Source organism: Harpia harpyja, chromosome 3, assembly GCF_026419915.1.
Source record: "Harpia harpyja isolate bHarHar1 chromosome 3, bHarHar1 primary haplotype, whole genome shotgun sequence".
In the NCBI taxonomy this organism is placed as follows: Eukaryota; Metazoa; Chordata; class Aves; order Accipitriformes; family Accipitridae; genus Harpia; species Harpia harpyja.
In genome coordinates this window covers 23,796,298-23,815,911 of record NC_068942.1, presented here as the reverse complement: position 1 = coordinate 23,815,911, position 19,614 = coordinate 23,796,298, and the positions used below count along the sequence as shown (strand labels likewise).

The following is a 19,614-nucleotide window of genomic DNA, read 5'->3' as shown; positions in this document are numbered from 1 at the left end:
TTCCATGTAAAGTCTAGGTCTTCTCTTTTGGTCTCCTTTCCCTGTTAAGGTAAAAAAATACCCCAAAGCCAAACACCTGAGAGTGGTCTTTTACTGATGTTGAGAAGCTCCTGAAAGAGCAGCTTTTGCTTTTGGTGGTAGGTGGACACCAGAAAAGCCACTTTAAGATTGCCCATCAGTTAAAGTTTTAAAGCCAAGGAGGTGGAGCTGCAGAAACGCCCTACCTATTGATGCCAGAACATTATTTAGCTCTTCCTTAGAGAACATCAGCAGTTAGGAAAGGCTCCAAGTTTTCCTAAGGAAACACTGTAGTGAAATGCATCACCCAGCTGGCTCTGCCTTCCCCACCACTCACCTGTACCCGTCCCTGTGTAGTGTAATCTGGTAACAGCTCGCAGGTTGTGCGAAACCTGCTAAATCCAAGTGCCACCTAGAAAATGTTTTGTAAGTGGATGTAGTTGCCAGCTACGGGAATTTTCACCTTCCCCACTAAACTACCTGGAGCAGAAATTCAGCACCTGCTATTTTTATTTATTTACTTATTTAAATTGCTGCTCAGTCAGTCCAGTAAGTCCCAAAAGGTAAACCAGTCCCAAGAAATAGGAATTACCAGGGATGAGAATATTTTAATTTTAAAAGGGGGTCAGGGCCAAATATTCCTATGATTTCTTTCACCGTCCACGGGATGCCAGGGCCATCCCGCTGGGCATGTATGGAGTCCTGCTTGCCAACATAAAATGCTGCTTCTGCTCCAGAAATTCCAGCTTCAGGAACTGAAATTCTGGCTCAAACATTCAGACTGCATTATAACAGCTGAAAAAAGAAACCAAAAAATACAATTAGCCCACCCCCCATCTCTGACTGAGTGGATGATTAATCTCTTTTCTAAAGCATTCTTCACGACTGTAAAGGCTATTTTATCTAAGCAACAAAGAGAAACAGGTTCCAGCTGGGACTTTAAAACCTGATACTGATTTTCTTAAAATAAGTAGCATTAGTAAGCAATAATGAGGGCATTTCTTAATTTGGTTGCTTCTGGTACTAAAATAGCAGAGGGCACAAAAAGAACAGTAAGTAATAACCTCAGTGAGCACAGGGATTTTTTTCTTTACCTTGTTCCTCAATGCTGAAGAAAGAGATGACAAAGTTGTGTTAAATGTAATGACTTTTAAAAATTATTCCTGGTTCCTAAACATAGCTTTTGCAGCTAACAATGGCACATATCTCTATGTCCTGGCCTAGCCACAGTGCTGGAAAAAAGCTGTTGACTATATCTACTTTCTGACAGATTATGGAATTTTTTTTAAATTCATAATTCAGATCCAGAATACGCTGCTCACCAGGTCATAACAATGTTGATAGCTAATCCTGGTGTCTAGCAATTATGCTTACAAAGGGAGTTTTGCTCAGTGAAGGAGCTACTGTACAGCGTTCTGTGCCTGGTCTAACAAACAAAAAACCCCCCTGCATTACCTCAAGATGTTATGCTGCCAAAATTGCTACAGCAAAATTTAAATTGAGAACAGAACCCAAAACCACTTGTCCGGCTAAAACAACATGTTATTTTCAGCATCCTTCCAATTCAATAGCAAGCAAACCACTAACGCTTTGTGCATCTGTTTGTAACCCAGCGCATGCTCCTGCCCTCCCTGAAAAACATGCACCAAGACATGATGTGAAGAAAATACCAAGAATATTTTGGTCAGATTAAAATACCCACAAAGGCTCCAGTCAGTTGTTAAAATTCCAAACTAAACACACTGCAGACAAAGTAAATTAATTCCTTCTACTTAACGCATCACTTACTAGAGATGCCGAGCAGCCACCTTCTAACACTTGCAATGAACCGCTGAGAGCCCAGCGCTGCTCCCTGGTAGCCAGCGGCAGGACCAGAGGCTCATAAGGTCAAAGACTCAAGGTGTTGAAAGAATGAGAAATTGCCTCAAACAGGTGCCAAAACTGAGCCAAACCCTACTTTTGCGCGGCAACATGGGAGTCTAAGTATGAAAAAAAAATACAGGCTTCCTTAATTTAGAATTCAAACTGTCGTCCTAAGGGTTCAGTTCAAGGATTTTAGTAAATCAGTACCTCTATAGCTTTCAACAGGCTTTAGACAACACCTTCCAGGTCCAAGAGATTTATAGACCTGTGAGACAGACAACTTATGCCAACTGCTTAGCATTACGGTACTGCAGGTGTATTCCGTAGTGCTGGTGCAACCAGAGGTGTTCAGGAGAGTTTGAGCTACAAGCGTTGCACGTACACTCTCATATCTGATCCTTATCAAAAGCAGATTTAATAAAGTGTCAGAAAACAAGAAAAAAAACCCTGCCCATGCACCGGTCTGCAGCACAAAGCAGGTTTTTCTCATAAGGAATCTGCCACAGCCAACACTGTGTAAGTTCAAAACACATTGCCACTTCTCCTAGTGTTTTACTGAAGTAGTTATACCTTCATTGTAAAGTCTTTTTAAAAAAAATCTAAATAGAAAATAAAGGTTTTGGTACTTGTTTTTCTATTATTCTCTGAATATCTTAGTGTGCAATGTGAGGTCTACACAGTAAGTGAGCTCTTATAAATTCTGTTAGCACCACAGAGTGTCCTTAGCTAGTGAAAATTCTCACTAAGTGAAACTTCACCTGGAGAGCATCAAAAAGTCAGGATGAGAATTTTTACCCATGCAAGAAAATATTTGTACTAGTGAACTGACTTTGAAATAAAAAACAAAAGTCAGATGTATATAAAAATCCATTTTTTTATTAAACTCTGATCACAGAAGAGAATAGCTCAGTATAAAATCTCTAACAAAGTGATTTTATAGCGCAGTAAACTCTCCATCTCTTGCAGCCATAAGCTCTGGTTATGAGTGTACAATACACCTTCGTATCATAGAATACAAAACTGGACTTTGTCCTTGTAGGCCCGTATTTGTTAAGCAGGAAGACAAAAATTAATAAAAGCTGTTCCTTTTTCTAGCTTATTGTATCCAGAACACCCAGTTTTGTAGCGATGCCTTGAGACCATTATGTGCAAAATACTGTTACTACTCAACCTGCTCAGGCTGTGCGGCTGCTATTCGGGATTTCAGACCATATGAGAAGTCATGTCAAAAGCCCCAGTGACAAATCACAGCAGTAAATTATTTCCTGAACACACATGGCAATCTTCATCCAAGGAGCCACCCCAGCAGAGCAGAAAGGCATGCACAGCAGTTAGAGAGAGCAAAGGGGAAAAAAGGGGAAGTTTTCAGTAAAAAGCTAGCTACTACATAAAGCCTCGTTTTCTGAATAAATCCTAAAAGGTGGTGGCTTTTAATTTTTTTTCCTATTTAACTGGAGTATTTCCAGCACATTTGGTTTATGTCAAGCAACTAAGAACCAAAAAGCATGCTAGGCTCTCTACAAGTACTGAATCCAGGGCCATATTTTCTTCAAACTCTGTACCTCAAGCTGTCAGCAAACATTCAAACACCCCCTGCCAAGTTTGGTATTTTGAGAGTAGGCTAAACTGCAAAAAAAATTCCTCTTTGGCCCAAGGACTTCTCCTGCCCCTTCTGCCAAACGTGTGGAAACTAGGTCAGACACCAAATCCCAGGTGAGAATCTGTTGTCCAGTAAAGAAAATTCATAGTGGGCTGGATGGATCCAGATTGCTGTTCCCTGTGCCCACGAGCAGCATTTGAGGCGAAGCCAGCGTACCAAGCGATGCCATGGGCTTGAAACCCTTGACTGCACAACAGCCCAGCGTCCATTTTAGCATTTTACTCACTTGCAACTACTGCAAGATCTTTCTATGAAGTGCATCCCACTCTGGAATAATTCAGTAAGCAAGTACCTGACCTGAAGACACATTTACAAAAAAGAAACAAAGCAATAACAGGAGCTCTGCAAAGTAAATTTTTAGCAGTTATATAGTAATTCTTATCTTCACAGAGCTTTGTGTTGTTGCAAGGAGCTCCTCAGAAGCTCTGAAGATTATTAACCAGAAAATACAGAGTAAATATTAATTATTTGTGAGTCCTGCCAATACAGGACTACAATGTTTGTCATTACTTCCACTATAAGCATTTGTGCTTAGATAAATAGCTCGCTCTATTGTAATTTAAGACAAAGCAATTTTTATGTACTCCAGAATGTACTTATGCACAAGTACACTACTTGTATACTGTTACAGCATCTATAAATAATAAATACACAGAAGTAACAGTTATAGAGTAGTCATCTAACTCCTACAACATCTAGAGGCAAGGGCAAAACTAGAGGAGCGACTACTCCATGTTCTCCAGCTTTTGGCCCAAGTTATTTCTCATATTTCTCTAGTTTTCTCCCATAAACACATTCCAGAAGATACTAGCATAAAGGTGGTTTTCTCATGAAATACATTTAAGATGATACCACTGCAAGAATAACAGTTCTCAATCTAAAGATAAGGACAGACATTTATCTTTGAGTCATTTCAAGAATCAAAGATTTCTTCCCATTTAGCAGACTAAAACCTACCTGATATTGATTTGACAGATAGCAGTGATGCCTTACAAGCTCGTATCAATTCCCACATATTGAATCAAAAGGCAGATAGCTTTTTCCCCTCAAAGCTGTACTGACTGTATAGTGCTCTGGCAGGAACTGCCAGCACTTAATGCTATCAGACCAGCATGCACTAATCAGGCCCTGGACAACTGGCACCACGATGATCAAAAGAGCCATAATCTTGCCCATCAATAAACATCTTTGTAATTAAGTCAAATGCGATGTCACTGCCACTTCAGGCAATTAATAGAAAAGTGTATGTGCATTTGTTAGACTATCTAGAAGGCCCAAGCATAAAATGACACTGAAAGGCACTAGTCCATGGAAAGTATTGCCTTCAAAACTGACTTTGAGTACATGCTTCATTTATTTGCATGCAAGACTACAGCCTGCGTTCACCCACTCTCTTGTGGGAACTCCAGTGCTTTGAGCCAAGCAAGCAAACAGGTCATAAAACCTTTCCCCCAACCCCAATTTCCTGGACATTAAGCAGCAAGTGATATAATAAAGAAAACCCAACATGCAAAACAGAGGATCCAGTCTATTCTATCCAATCATCTGATGAATCTAACTTGATCACATGTGCTTATTTTTAATTACTGGTGGGGATTAAGTATTATGAAAAAGATGTCCGGACAGAGTGCCTACCACCAGCATGGGTTAATCGTCTAAGGGACAAATCCTGCTCTGAACACTTGGTGTATTTTCTGATTCCAGGGAGGGTGTAAGCAATGGATTGAAGCAACAGCTGCAAATTATGCAAGAGATAATTGACCACACCATATTTTGCTATGATGGCAGACTTGATTCTCTACGAGCTGACATCCACAGTAGCTATTCGCACTTAGGTGCTAGGAGTGCAACATGGGTGCAACTCGCTATTATAAGGTTGATTACAGTGATCATACCTGGCGCACTGGCTAGGAAGGAACTTATTGTACACAGCAACATGTAACCGTGAATTACACCTACTGCCAAAAGTGCTCCAGATTCTCTGGGATGAGACATCACATTAACACAATGTGGTACCCAGCAAAAACTAAACCACGTGGCCAATTGTATTCCTAACTGTTAATACTTCCAAGACCAAATAATCTGGAGCCTTGTGTACAGCGTGCAGAGTCTCTTACCACCACCTTCTCAAAACAGAAGATTGATTGAGAAAGTTTCTTAGCTAGAACCATTATATTCAGGCATTACATTCATTTTTCACTTTGCTGATCCTTCCCCCCCTCTCCTGCATATCCAAGGCACAAGCTATACTGGGAGAAAAGCAAAGGCCAACTCCAACCAACACTTTCAGTTTATCCCAGCCTTAAGATGGTGTTTGGACCAAATCTGATGCTGTTACATGTGCTGTACAGCCAGAATATATCCCAGGAGACTTGTTTTTTAAGTGGACATCCTATTTTCAGTCAACTCCCTAAGGGTGACTTCAAAGCCACTAGACTACCATTTTGAGGCAATATCCAAAATTAGAAAGTCCTCATAACCTTAAAATGGGAGGATGTGCCACAAAAACGTTTTTCTCAAACTTTTGGGCACTATAACAGATTACATCAACACAACCTGCGCAACACAGTAAAATCAGCAAGCATCCTGAAGCAAGATGGGACACAGAAGAATATTCTACGGAACGTATAAAACCAAACTCAAACAGCATGAAAAAAGTAATGTTTATTTTTATTGTTTACAAAAGCATGAACACCTTACGCAAAAGCAGCATTCTGAACCATACATTTCCCTCATCCTCCTGGGGTATTGGCAGAAAGCAAGTATTTTCTCTGTTCTTTAGGGTTAAACGTACTCTCCTGAGGTAAATGGGAACCACCCCACTGATCTCCACGGAGCTCCGACTGCTTACGTTAGCAAAGAGGCCAACTCATAAAACCACGACACAATGAGATGTCATATGGGTGACTTGCTTTAGGTGCCGAATTGGATTAGGCTGTGCTTCTAACCAAGATAAATACGCTATCCAGATACTTAATAAGCTCCCCATTCTCTTCAATTTTAACTGAAACAGATCTAATTTTAAATACCTGTTTAAACATTATGACTCTCATCCCACACTAACTTCATGCAAGGTTTAACTTTATGCACCATGAACAATTTTACTCAAGTTTTTATGAAATAGCAAGTGTGCTCATAAGCTATTTAAGGAGTGAGACCTTTCAGCACAATAGCTATTTACTCCTTTCTTACCTGCCTCCCCAGCACATGAAGGTCAAGTGCTTACTCTGAAGAAACGTGCCCTAAGGTTAACCTAAAAAAAAACGTGCAGCATTTTTATTTTGCCTTCATCTTTTTCTCCTGATCTGGAGCTGGAAGTAGTTAATGGTCATATAATCAAATAGACCATGCTTTTGAACCTACAGAGAAACATTTACTTATTTATTTATTAAAAAAGCGTTTTGTTAAACAGAGAATTTGATCATAATGACTTCAAAGACTTACCTGGAGCAAGTTACTCCTATTGTTTCCTAAAATAACCCCTACTATAAAACAGCATAATTCCTCAGCTCCTCTGAGTTGAGGTCCCTCCCCTTAGAATCTACAATTGATGCCTCAAAATATGTATTACACTGGGAGAAATGGCTCTGGCTTGTCTGCCATCCTATGTCTAAAATGACTGACAAATACTATTTATGACTGCAAGACTGATATTGGATCTATGGATCAATGAAAACTGCTTCATTTTACTGCTCGAGCTGTAAGAACTGTTCTATTAGCTCCTGCCAACTTCACATTAAAGAAATGTAATTTACTTCACCTATGGAAAGAACCTGCTAAGAACCCATATATATACACACACACATACACTATGTATGTGTACACATACACACACACACACAGATAATTTGTGTTTATTTTACACTGACAAAGTACTAAAAGAATCCAACAACTGTCACTGCTAGAGATGAGGCTAAATGAAATGGTATTACTTATATGGCATCAAATAATTATGAGACTCTGGTCCAAGAGCTTCAGAACTGTTAGCAAAAAAGTATCTTTCATTGGCAAAAAAGAAAAGTTCCAAATGGTTTGAATTTCACTTTTAAATAAATTGGAAGCATTTAGAAAAAAAAACACCAAACCAAACCATGCAAAGTAGATATAATTTAAATTTCAGTTCTGCGTACAGCAAACACAAACATTTGTACCTATATTCTATTACTTTCATGGCAAAATTCTGGAGGTGCCTTGGACTCGATGACTTTAATAAATCTGGCAGTATCTCACATGTGCATCATTGCCTCAAATTTTGAAAAAGAAAAAGCCGTACAAGTTCAGCCCTGTATTCTGTGAGTCTGGCTGCATAGTCAGAACCAGAAGTATTGCACTCAAGACCACGCCTACAAAAATGCACATTTAATAAGGCCATTATACCCAAGATCATAATGGGACTCAAGTCACATGAACAATCAAATATATCATAAATAGACCTAGTAAAGCCATATTGCAGAAGATGGACTCAAAACAGCAGTGTTCCAGCAATTTAATAACTGATTTTTTTTTTTCCCCATGAAATGCCAATCTCTCAAACTGGTTTTACCCACAGGGCCAGACAACATGATTTGTATGTATGCATGCATTCTCACAATGCATTGTTTCATTTTTTCTTAAAAGTTACCAAGCGCCCCAGAGTTCGAGGGTAGGATTCTACTCAAGTTCTGCCAATAAGGTTCAAGTGGTTATCAACTTTAAGCAGCTTCCATGCACGACAAGGGGAGAGAAGATTTGACTTTCAGTTATTTAAATATCTGCCAACATGCAAGACATAATCCTTACTTTACAAAGTGTAGCAAAGGCATAATTGAACCTGTACTGGAATACTTCTCAGTATGCCCTTTCAGAGCTAGATCACATTAAGAGTATCAGTTTATCTGATCTGGCTTACCTAAAGAAAGACAGAGCAAACAACCAATTTAACACAATACAAGGAATGATACAGATTTGCAAGTTAGCTGCCCACAGCCCATGGCAAATAGAAAGAAGCTACCCTTTAATCAAAGTGGGATAAGCTACCTTGAATTTACAGTAGGGTAAGTGTATTCACACAAGCCATCACCTTGGAGTAGCAGGCGTGCTGTAAATCTGCTAGCTTGCTTTGTAGTTATTTGCTCCTTTAGCCATTCCAAAGTTACCCAGTCAGCCAGCATTTTGGCTTGGTTAACAGTAGTGGCATCTCTCCAAGAAAGAAGGGTAGACCACTATCGCTCCTCCCCATGCCACACTACATAAATACAGATTGATGCAAATGCAAAAAGCATCAGTACAAAGGCTGGAAGAATCACAAGACACAGCATATAGGAAACTTAATGGTCACATGCATTACAGCTCAGCAGAGACATTCTTTCACAATCCTATATTCTGCCGTAGAATCCACAGTGGTGGAGATTATGGATGAACTATCTATCTTCCAGCTGAATCAACGCCAGCATTAGGAATTATTTCTTAATATAACAGACTAAATCCAACCTTTTTTTCCCTAGGACCTGTTTTTTTGGTTTAGACAGTTTTTAGTACAGACGAGAGACAAACCTGAGACACAGATGATGTGACCTGTTTGCATATTATAAACCGACAAATGGATAATCAAGATGCAAAAACTATTAAAGGTGTCACATACTTTACACCTACAGCTCCATGTACTTTTTTCCTGCAACAATGGTGTCACTTGCCAGATGCAAGTTTGTCACTAACTATGAATATGTTTTTGACAAGAGCTGGGAGGAATGCATTTAGACAGCAACAATGCAGCTCTTGCACTGATGAGCAAGGAACACGGGAGTTCAGGATATGGTTTCTAATTCCACTCCTCTCTTACACTCATTGCATGCTGAGGAGCTCAAAACATCTCTCTTAGCAATCACATTATTTGGAAGGAGAATAACTCTTTCCATATTTTCTTCACAAAAGGAGCAATAAGAAGTCCATTAATCTATCACATAAGATGAAAAGCCATCTAAAAGGCTTCTACTTATTTTAGCAGTTTTGAATAAAAAAAGATTAGCAGAATCACTTTCCCAATTAGGTTGAAAAGTGCCGAGAATATTTTGGGAATAGAGTTCCAGAAGCCCATCTCTGACTTTCACATTAAAATGGTGGCCTGACTACTAGCAATACTTTGGCTGCTAGTGTCTAAATACAAAACCAAAAAAAGCCAAATAGAGTTTTGATGGGTATCAAGCAGTAGCAGCATTTTCAACATTTTGTTTGCTGTATTTAGTACTTTTTAACCAAATTCTCTCTCCCAATAAAGTGACTGTCTTGTGGTTAGCATGACTACCCATACACACAGCATTTCTCAATGGAATTACATATTGTTGTTTTCTCTCCACCATATTACCTTACCATTTTCAGTTAACAGTCAGTACCACACGTTTAATGCAGGTCACGGATAACAAGCAGCAGGCCTACTTTTACAGCTTGCTTCAAACAATGCATTGTTTCATATTTATACATTCTTAAAAATGTTTTCTTCACTTAGTTATATTAAAAGTACCACTCCAAAATTTAAGTTTACAATGAAAAAGGTTATTGATGACTTGACCAAAAAGTACCGCCCCAAATCCCTTTTACTCCCACAGGAAATCATATTTTCTCCTGAATTAGTGTTAACGGATATTTATATTAGAGGACTCCATATTTCAGAAACCAGTTATTTAATGCTCAATATTCTTTTCAGCAGATGAAGAGGTAGGTATATTTCCACACAAGAAAAAAACCAAACAAACTGTAACAGACACTCAATTAAATCAAGTAATGTCTGAAAAGTCAAACACTGTTCTGACAGCACATAAACGTAAAGTGTCTGAAGATACTCTCCAAGGAGGACAAGAAAAGTTGCACGTTCTGATTAGATAATACGTCATAATTTGAAATTTAATAATTTTCTGGAAAGAAAACACAAGTATCCAAATGCTACTTCCTTCCCCTCCCTCCCCCAAAGAAACGTGGGTGCCAACAAAACTGCCTGTATCAATGGTAGTATTAACTTTTGGACTGCTAAACATGGAATCAACTGCAATTCTTCCATACATTCACCAACACCAGCAGTCTACAAGTTTACACAGAGACCATATGCATGATAATTACATAATTACAATAGAAATTCAACTTTAGTGTTGTTCTTAAAACAATCCTCATAAATAATGAAAATATCTGTGTTCTAGCTCTTCAGTAACCTAAGGTTAATTGGTACAGATAGTGGTTTTTTCTTCCTTTTATAAACCAAACTGGAGGTTCCTCACTGCCAACAATGGTTAAGGCCTGGATCAAGTTACTCTCCTTTTGCTTTTCCCTTTTTCTGCTTTTTTCCATTTTCCACCACTGCATTATTTTCTGGTTTGCTTACTCCATTTGCAACAGCACCATTTGCTATTTTGCCATTCTTTATGGATTCCTTGGGCAGCTTATATGTCCGATAGTAGAAGTTACCAAACAGGAAAATGAAGGTGACAGCATAGAAAATTACACCCCAGTGCATCCATTTAGGGAAAGGACAATCAATATAAATAGACAAGGCTGTGTGGCCAATAGTCACATGGAACTGCACCTGAAAGACAGAAAATACAGAATCAAAAAGGTCTGGATATAATCTGTAGGTCTGACTGCACCAATGTATACCGATGCATTAAGTTATGAAAACTGCTAAATTGGGAGGTAGTAGGGAAGCTGTATTTGGCTGTCACATCATGCATGAACACATAGGCTTGACCAGGAACATCAAATCTATTGCAGTACCTGGCACCAGTTTTCAGAAATAGGAAAATGAGAAGACATTAAGAGATCTGGACTTTCTCTACCTTTTGAACAGGTTTTTGCAATTCAGTTGAAACAACCAGTAAAGTAGTATTAGACCTTACTCACATATCTCTTATCTATGCTGCTTATATTTTGAGAAATGAAATAAATACTTCCACCTCCAGGAAGCATTCTAACTTGAGCAAAGAACTTTTGGAAGGAGCAGCATCTGTTCCAAAGCTCTGCAAGTGCAAATCCACTCAGAGGCAATACCTTCTGAGATAAAGGGAGAAATTTTACTTACCAATTGCAGTATGGTCAAGTATCGTTTCCACCACAGGTATTTCTGAAATTTAGGGCCACAGGCAGCTAATCCATAATACATGTACATAATGACATGAATAAATGCATTCATCTGAGCTCCGAAAAAAGCTGTGCAGGAACAGAAGGGAAGATTGTAATGTAATTTTGAAAAAGAGAGAGAAGTCTTTTCTAGTATTATTCACGTGGTACTAAAAATTATAAAGCACAGGACATGCCAGGATTCCATCTCTGAAATATTCGATAGTACAGTATAGACCTGACCACCAACATGTGCTGACACAGATAGCTGTTCATGCAAGTAGTACGTCACATCTTTCATGGCACTACTTATGCAAAAACTTTTCCTAAGATTTTTGTTGAATAGACATAAATCACATGGATTCCACATTAGTTATTGTAGTATAACTGCAATTCTTTTGCTAAAGGATTATTAAAAGCTGTATTTGACAATGTAAAATATAAACTATCAGGTTCTGAACTTAAATCTTTTAAACCGTATTTAAATGTAGAAGGTTCACTTCTCAGCAAGAAGTCAAGAAACTCATGTGGAAGTCTGAATAAATAGGCCAAAAAGTCATACAAAGCAATTGGGCATTGCCAAGTGAGTTTGTCTAAATTGCTCCACTTTAGTTTCCTTGGTTATGACTTAAAATATCCAGCATTCTTAAATGTATAAACATATAGTATAACTTTTTCCAAAATGATCCATGCTGGAAATGAAGATGACAGTTCTCATTTGCATTAAGATCTCTTAGCTCTGTCAAGATTAGCAGCCATTTAACAGAAACAAATTATACCTTGTTAAGGTATTCTTACACTGCCAGAGAGGCTCAAAAAGGCTCCAATGTATAAAATTAGGGCTATACAGACAATAGCTGCTGACATCAAACAGCTCAGATGCCCATGTGGTCTAGAGCCAGTTAGTTATAATAGGGTCTAGTTTATAATAGATCTGTCTATGTAAGCAATGTACTATCAACTAGAAAACAGAATAACATAGATCTATCCACATTTATGCAGTAGGACTACATAAATGCAGAAGAGCAACTGCTGCTTTTCCTTTTGCAGGGGCTAGAAACTAAGAGGCAGTGCAAGAACACCAAAACTTGAAATAAATTTGGAAATAGTTGCAACTGTTGTATTGAAAACTGCTGATATTCAGCATGAAAAGTCTGAAAAGGCAACAATGGAGAGGGCATTTTGAGATATCCAGGGTATTTCTAAGACAGACTACAAATAAGCATCCAGTCTCCAATAAACTAATTTTATGGGTGCAGTAGCCAACAAAGATCATGAAATGTCTGGTTGAGTACCTGCATCCTGCAGATTACTTGGGTGAAATTCAAGGATAGTCACAGATACCAATTTTAAATATTTCTTCTTTTGAATATAGAGTAATCCCTCAGTACAAAATATCTATAGTAAATGAGACCATAAAACGCCCGGGCATTACATATTAGTGTGGTTTGAAAAAAAAACCCCCCCAAATATTAGTTTGGTGTGGTGTTTACTATATGTTATTTTCAGTGTCTTAAGCCTACAAAGCACATTACAAACAAACCAGGGTGCTCTCCCTGAAGCCCCAGCTCTGTAGAGCTTATAATTTGAGAGGGACAAGGCAAAACAACAGCAACAAGGGTACAATGCAGGCAAAGGAGGATGTGGCAAGTACAATGGAATGACATTCTTTCATTGGGGCTCTAGAAAGGAAGCCAGGGGAAAAAAAGCCTGATAATGAATTATAGACTTGTGTCATTATGAATAGGTTTATTGGCTCACCTTCAAGGGAAGGTTTCAGAATTTTATACATGCCTCTTAATAAAAAAGAAAGCAAACACCAAACTCAGATACAATGCCAAAATAATGTCTCCATTAACTTCATTAATTTGCACACAGATTGTGGCCCATAATTAGATTTTGCAGTTCTCTGTTTCTGCAAAAATTAAGTTAGGCAAGACACGTTCATCTTTCTATTTCATACAGAACCAGGATAATTTTGAAGACAGAATTTCGGGCTTGCAATTGGTGCCCGTGAGGAAAAAAAAAATTTTGCAATTCATTAGATTATTGCCCTGTTATCTTTTCCTCCCCCATGTTTCCCACAGAGGAAGACTGTATGCATTAAAGCTACAGCACTGCTTCAGTGCCATTTAAACAGTCTTGTATATTGTAACTTTAAGTCTACGAAAACATTTTTCCATTGCTCCCAAACAATAATACCCCCCCCTTGTGTCCAGTCAAAAGGGTATGGGAGGAAGGGAACTCACCTTGTCCACCTGCAACCCACTTAATACCAATCCACCACAAGGTGAACATGGTGAAATGGTGATAGACATGAAGGAAACTAATTTGGTTAAATTTCTTCCTCAGGATGAAGAATACTGTATCCAAATATTCAATTCCTTTAGAGACATAATACCACCATAAAGCAGCAGCTATCTGCAATAAGAGAACACAGAAGTTTTAGTGATTCCAAGCTGAATGGAATAAAGTTCTCTCCACTGATCTGCTGCAAGAGAAAGATACCTCTTCCTTCCCCCAATCCCAGTAAATGTTGAGGTGGAGTCATCAAACAACTGATGGTAGAAGAACAACAAAAACAACACTCCCTTCATCTATTCTGGACATGGAAGTATTATTCTGAGTCTACTGCTCACAAATCACAATTGTAAAAAAGAGCTAACATAACTAAAAGCTTTGCCATCTCTGAACAGTTTACCAGTTAAACATAGGGAGTTTGTGTCCTCATTCTCTATCCTAAGCTTTGCGGGAGAAGACTACCGCAGGGCTTCCCATACTAATGAGGCAACACTTTGATGTGGTCAGAACAATGAGGCAGAAACATTATGATAAAATGAAGTTGCAAAGGTTGAAACCTTATATAAAATTCTTTCAGTACCATAGGCATATCGGTGGGAAGATACCAAATCACTCTTGCAAGCTAGGTGCAGTACAGATTTCACATCCCTTAGAGCAGTATTCCCCTCAGCTTCTTCTGGCCTGCTCAGTAACCCTCTCTGGAAAGCAGCATTCCCCCAGTGGTTCTGTGCCATTCAGGGAACAGAAGAAATGAGACCACAGGAGCTACACAAGCTGCAGAGATATAACCCATCTACCCAACAGGGCAGTGCTACACACCCAAAATTCTTTTTCTAACCCACCCATCACTGTGAATCTTGCCCAAGATGCAACATAAACATGGCTTCCTGCTGAAATCAGGATATTGTTGTACCAGGTAAAGCCCAGAAGCTCTGTGTAGCAATTTGCTAATACTATGATATGGGGGTATGGTGGTGGTAGGGCCTCCCTTCCAGATCCCAAAGCATAGCAACAAGTCTAGTTCCTGGCATTGTTAAGTCATCTAGCTTGTTATGCAAGGGTGGGACCAGAACATATCCCAGATGGTGACTCACATAGAGAATGAAAAGAAAAAAAAAAAAAAAAAAAGAGTTGGAAATGGCACCATCAGAAAGGAGAGCAGGCAATGTCACAACACACCTATTTGTAAGAAGTTCACCTGGTCTTTCAGGACTCATCTGATGGCAAATAAGACTTTCTTACCTTAACATGGTGTGAAATAACCCTGCCACCCCCTCAGTCCCCAGAGGAGACAGAAGAGAAAAAATTAAGACAGCAGTAGGTTCCCTTCCCAAATACATACATAGTGTTAGGCAAGTGAGAGAAAGGGAAATCAGGAGAATGAGCAATACAGAGCAATGCTACAGCCCTGCATGGTGTTTTCCTCCACCTCTCCAAACTAGCAGGAAAGGAACACATCTCTCCTCAAAGTAAGTTTGTCACAGCCGTAATTGGACTGGTGAACATTTTAGGAGAGATTACAGCAGAAGCAAAATAGCAGCAGAGGAGCAGAAGAGTGCTGCAGATCTGCATTGCAGACTCTGCTGTTTCCCAAAGGGACTGCACAATTTCCTGTTGCCAAACTGCAGGCTGCTATGTATCCATTAATGAATACCCTTCTCACTCTCTGGATGTGATTTAGCCTACTTCAGGTCTCAGGAAGAGAAGGCAGATTTTGTCAATTTTATATGAAAAGATACTAATATCTGCCAAAGCTGGAGAGAGGCTTAATGAGAGAAAAGTGACTCCCACTGATCTTGGAGTTCCCAGATACACAGGCAAGCTGCAAGAACCATCAATATATACATGTTGCTCAATATCCAGTACAGTTCTGCCTCTGGGACAGGTAGTCAGGTGTTTATTAAACACCCACATCAAGGCTTCGTCTCACACCCATGGATTAGCATAACAGTCCAGCATCTTTTACAGATCTTTGCTAAAGCTGCATCTCTTAAATAAATTAAGATAAGCATCTTTTCATCTCATAGGTTAACAATAAACACTTGGGACTGTATCCATAAAATGACAAGCCAGCACTACAATACTCAAGCTCTTTGGAGGTCTCTCCTTCCCAGAAACTTTTAAGGAATCAACAGGTCAGTTACAAGCAAACTGCCATAAAATCTCTCACAAAGCTGATGTTCCACCGTTTCTTTAACAAAATGCACAATAAGCCAAATAGCCAATAAACAAACAGCCAATTTACATTTTGCTCCATGTCATACGGTAAGTGGAGAAAAATCCAAGAAAAAAATCTTATGTTTTACACCCAAGATGCCACAGGTTCACTATATGCTTCTGGACAAGTCATTTAACACACCTCATTCCTCTTCTTTTGAATTCCACCTGCCTTGCACAGAAAAGAATTACAACTTTTGATCAAAATGCTTCCCATCACTTAAGAACAAAAATAGCCTCCACTTCTTTGCAGGATTATAGCTGCTGATTTTTGTGTTCCTGTAGATTTTTTTGCCTGACAGCTCTTCTGCTCTTTTCCTATCATCAAATTTTAGTACCATTTATTCTCAAACCTGATAGGTTTTGTGTACTGATGATCTATTTCAGTGCTCCTAATGACTTATGCAGATGTTTTGATCATTAGCTTATAGATGTAGAAAAAAATGAAACAGATGTTAAGTCATTTACCCAAAGACATGCATGCAATCAGTGACAGAGGGCAGAAATAAAGTAGAACAATACACCGATATGCAAGCTATGTCAGGAGTGGACAGCTACTGTTAAACTTCTTCTGCAAAGCATCAGAAGTTAGGACCTATCCTGTAGCCTTTCTTTGGACACAGAATGAAATAAAGATTTAGCTTAAAAGAAAATATGCATTAAAAAGGTGTATTCCTGAAATTAATACTACTAGTCACAACCATACCTTTTCTGGCAATTTTCATAGGCGGTAATCTAAGTCTGTTAAAACACCAGATGGCACAGAAAGATTACATTACAGCCTAGGATTAAGGGGGTCAACAAGAGGTTCAATCCCATGACCTCTGCCTGCTGCAGGGTTTTTGAGCAGAGGGCTGTTTTAACATGGGACTCCGTTCCTGCACCTTCCTTCCTCGTTTCAGGTTGGAGACAGTTATCCATTAAGGGGTTTGAAGGGACAGGTACTTCTTAGAAGGTAACAGTAACATGAAAAATTAAAGTGGCTTTTAAAGAGAAGTCTTCTCCCTGCTCCAGTTATAGAATTTTGTTTACAGGACCATGAAGTCTGTTTTGTTAAGTCAAGTTCCCTTTTCACAGAAGTTTAAAGATAATTATTATCATATTTATTTTATAAGAGAAAAGTACTCAAGCTCTAGACCTTATTACAAACACCACTGTTTACAATTACAATACAGAAGACAACAATAGCTCAGCTTTATGATTACAATCAGCACACTTAAAACTACGAACTAACTAATTTGCACAGCCCCAGATTCCTATTCTCAGCTCTTCAGAAATGCTAATAGAATAGATGAACCTTGACCTGGGAAACAAGGACACACAAATTTAAGCAGAGGGGGAATTGACTACTCACGGACACTAACATGCCTTAAGTTAGACAGTGTTAGGAAATTGTTCACTCCAAATACTGGAGCTTCCAAAGGAGTACTACAAAGCATGGATTTAACACCTCAGCTCTTTGCATTTATTATTTTGACTCCTAAGCTATAACCAAAAACGTTCTTCCAAGATGCAGCTGCAGCTCCTTCAAAATCCCTTCTTGGGGATTTCTTCCCTCTCTCCTTTCTTGCCTACTATGAATATTTTGTTTTTTTATATAACCAGATACAAAACACCCTCCTCAACTTCCTGCCAGCAGTCCGTAAGGTGGCTACCTACTACACCCAGAAGATAAATCCTTTAGAAAGGAGTTTATTTCTGCAAATATTTCTCCAACTGTGGAATCTAATTCCCACCCCTGCTTGCTCCAGTCGTTCATTCCTCTTGTAGAACAACAGCCACGGGAGCCTGGATGAGATTAACAGGTGCAGCTAGGTTCAAAACAATAAGTAGGAGGACCAACTTCTTCATACTATGTGCCAACTACCTACAGAATTAATTGTCAGTTGAGAGCCAGAAGCTTGATAAAGTTGAAGAAAATGTACAAATTCATGGAAGAATAACCCCTTAAAAACTGGCAAAACAAAGAGGCTGTGTCTAACTTAAGAGGTCTATGAGCTACAGATTGCTGGTGTTGCTAGACTATACAGGGGAAGTGCCACCACATGGCCTTATGCTGTTGCCTTGAAATCACCATTGGCTTACTGTCTTGACACACAATGTGAGTTGGAGAGGAGAAGAAAGACATTCTCTGGCACCCAGGATAGCCAAACTTTTTTTTTGTGGAACTGTTTACCAGCCCTCTGTACTCCCTTGAAGAATAAAGGATGGTTTCTTGACCCCTCATTTTGAGCAAGAGCTTTGGTCAAAAGGGGCCACTACATGGCAATGTCATAGTGGCACATTCCCCAAAAGATAGGAAGAGGTCATACCAGGGCTTCTATGTTGCCATTTAGACCACCATATGCAATTAGTTTCACATTTCTCAGTATTTGTTCCAGCTTTCTAAGCCCCACGATAAAATCATATATGAAGCTATTGCTTTCCAGAGCATATTCCATAATGCTTTCTGGGCTCAGTGCTGTTTCCATTTGAGTTAGTCCCAGTCTGCCTTATATGACTAATACAGGACTTATTTACTTGTTCTCCTACAAATAAAGGTATTGCGTTTGTAATTAATTCTACTGTTGCAGTGCAGCATTCCTCTTCAGAGATAACCTGGTGCCAACAGATACTAGACATTTAGTATCTAGATCTATTAAAAGGGTGTGAGAGGCGTGCTACAAGGTTTATCAATTCTAAACTCAAACCTGCAAAGAAGCCCACATTTACTTACATTTAAAAATTGCTTTTATGGGTTTATGTTATGAAAAATGATAGTGAAAGGAATCTTGAGGAGCTTTGAGGGTATTTTTTGTCCTACAATGTCAAAAGCCAACAACATACCTTCTAAATGCAGAGCATGATACACTGTAAAGCAGGCCAGAAATGTATCCCAGACTCTTTAGTTAGACAGTGCACTTGTGGAAAGTGTAGTTTTCTACTTGCAACTTATTTACCTAAATTGAGAATTCATTCAACAGAACTACCAGATAATGATCAAGATAAGGGTCTTGACTGAACATACCACACAGCTGTTGCAACAACTTGAGAGAACTCAATTTTCCCTGCTTCCTCAACTTTCTCTGTTGCAAACTGAACATGCTACAAGTTAAAACTTTAGAAATAAAGTTTGTGCAAATCCACAAGTTTGTCATAATGAATAAAACAGAAGATAATTCTTTTGAGCAGGTCTGACCCCTCCACAGCCTCCCACAAACAAGTGCACCTAAAAGTGAGGCTATGAAACACAATTTTTGCATACTAGAAGTCATTATCTCTTGTACTTAGCTAATGTAAAAATTCCTTCAATACATGCCATAGCAGTCCTCAATGTCATCCAGCTAAGTACAAGGGCATTCTATTTTGCTTATCTATTGAAAAAAAAACCCTGTCAAGTAATTGTTATATTTGGCTAGATTTTGTTTTTAAACAAAATTATTAACAGAAGTATTCTAGTGACTGAAATAGCGAGTGCACAGTATTGGCAAAGGTGA

The 19,614-nt window shown here is 38.9% G+C and overlaps 1 protein-coding gene across 2 annotated transcripts in view; it reads right to left on the bottom strand.

Moving 5' to 3' along the window:
• Positions 1-6,187: 6,187 nt before the first annotated feature.
• Positions 6,188-19,614, bottom strand: part of ELOVL4 (ELOVL fatty acid elongase 4) — a 35,240-nt gene continuing 21,813 nt past the window's right edge. For both annotated transcript variants that reach the window (XM_052781653.1, XM_052781654.1), the window contains exons 4-6: positions 13,870-14,041; positions 11,583-11,710; positions 6,188-11,090 (exon numbers count right to left, since the gene is read on the bottom strand). In XM_052781653.1, the coding sequence (XP_052637613.1) occupies positions 10,815-11,090; positions 11,583-11,710; positions 13,870-14,041 (576 nt within the window). In that variant the 3' untranslated portion in view covers positions 6,188-10,814. The remainder of the gene's footprint in view (positions 11,091-11,582; positions 11,711-13,869; positions 14,042-19,614) is intronic.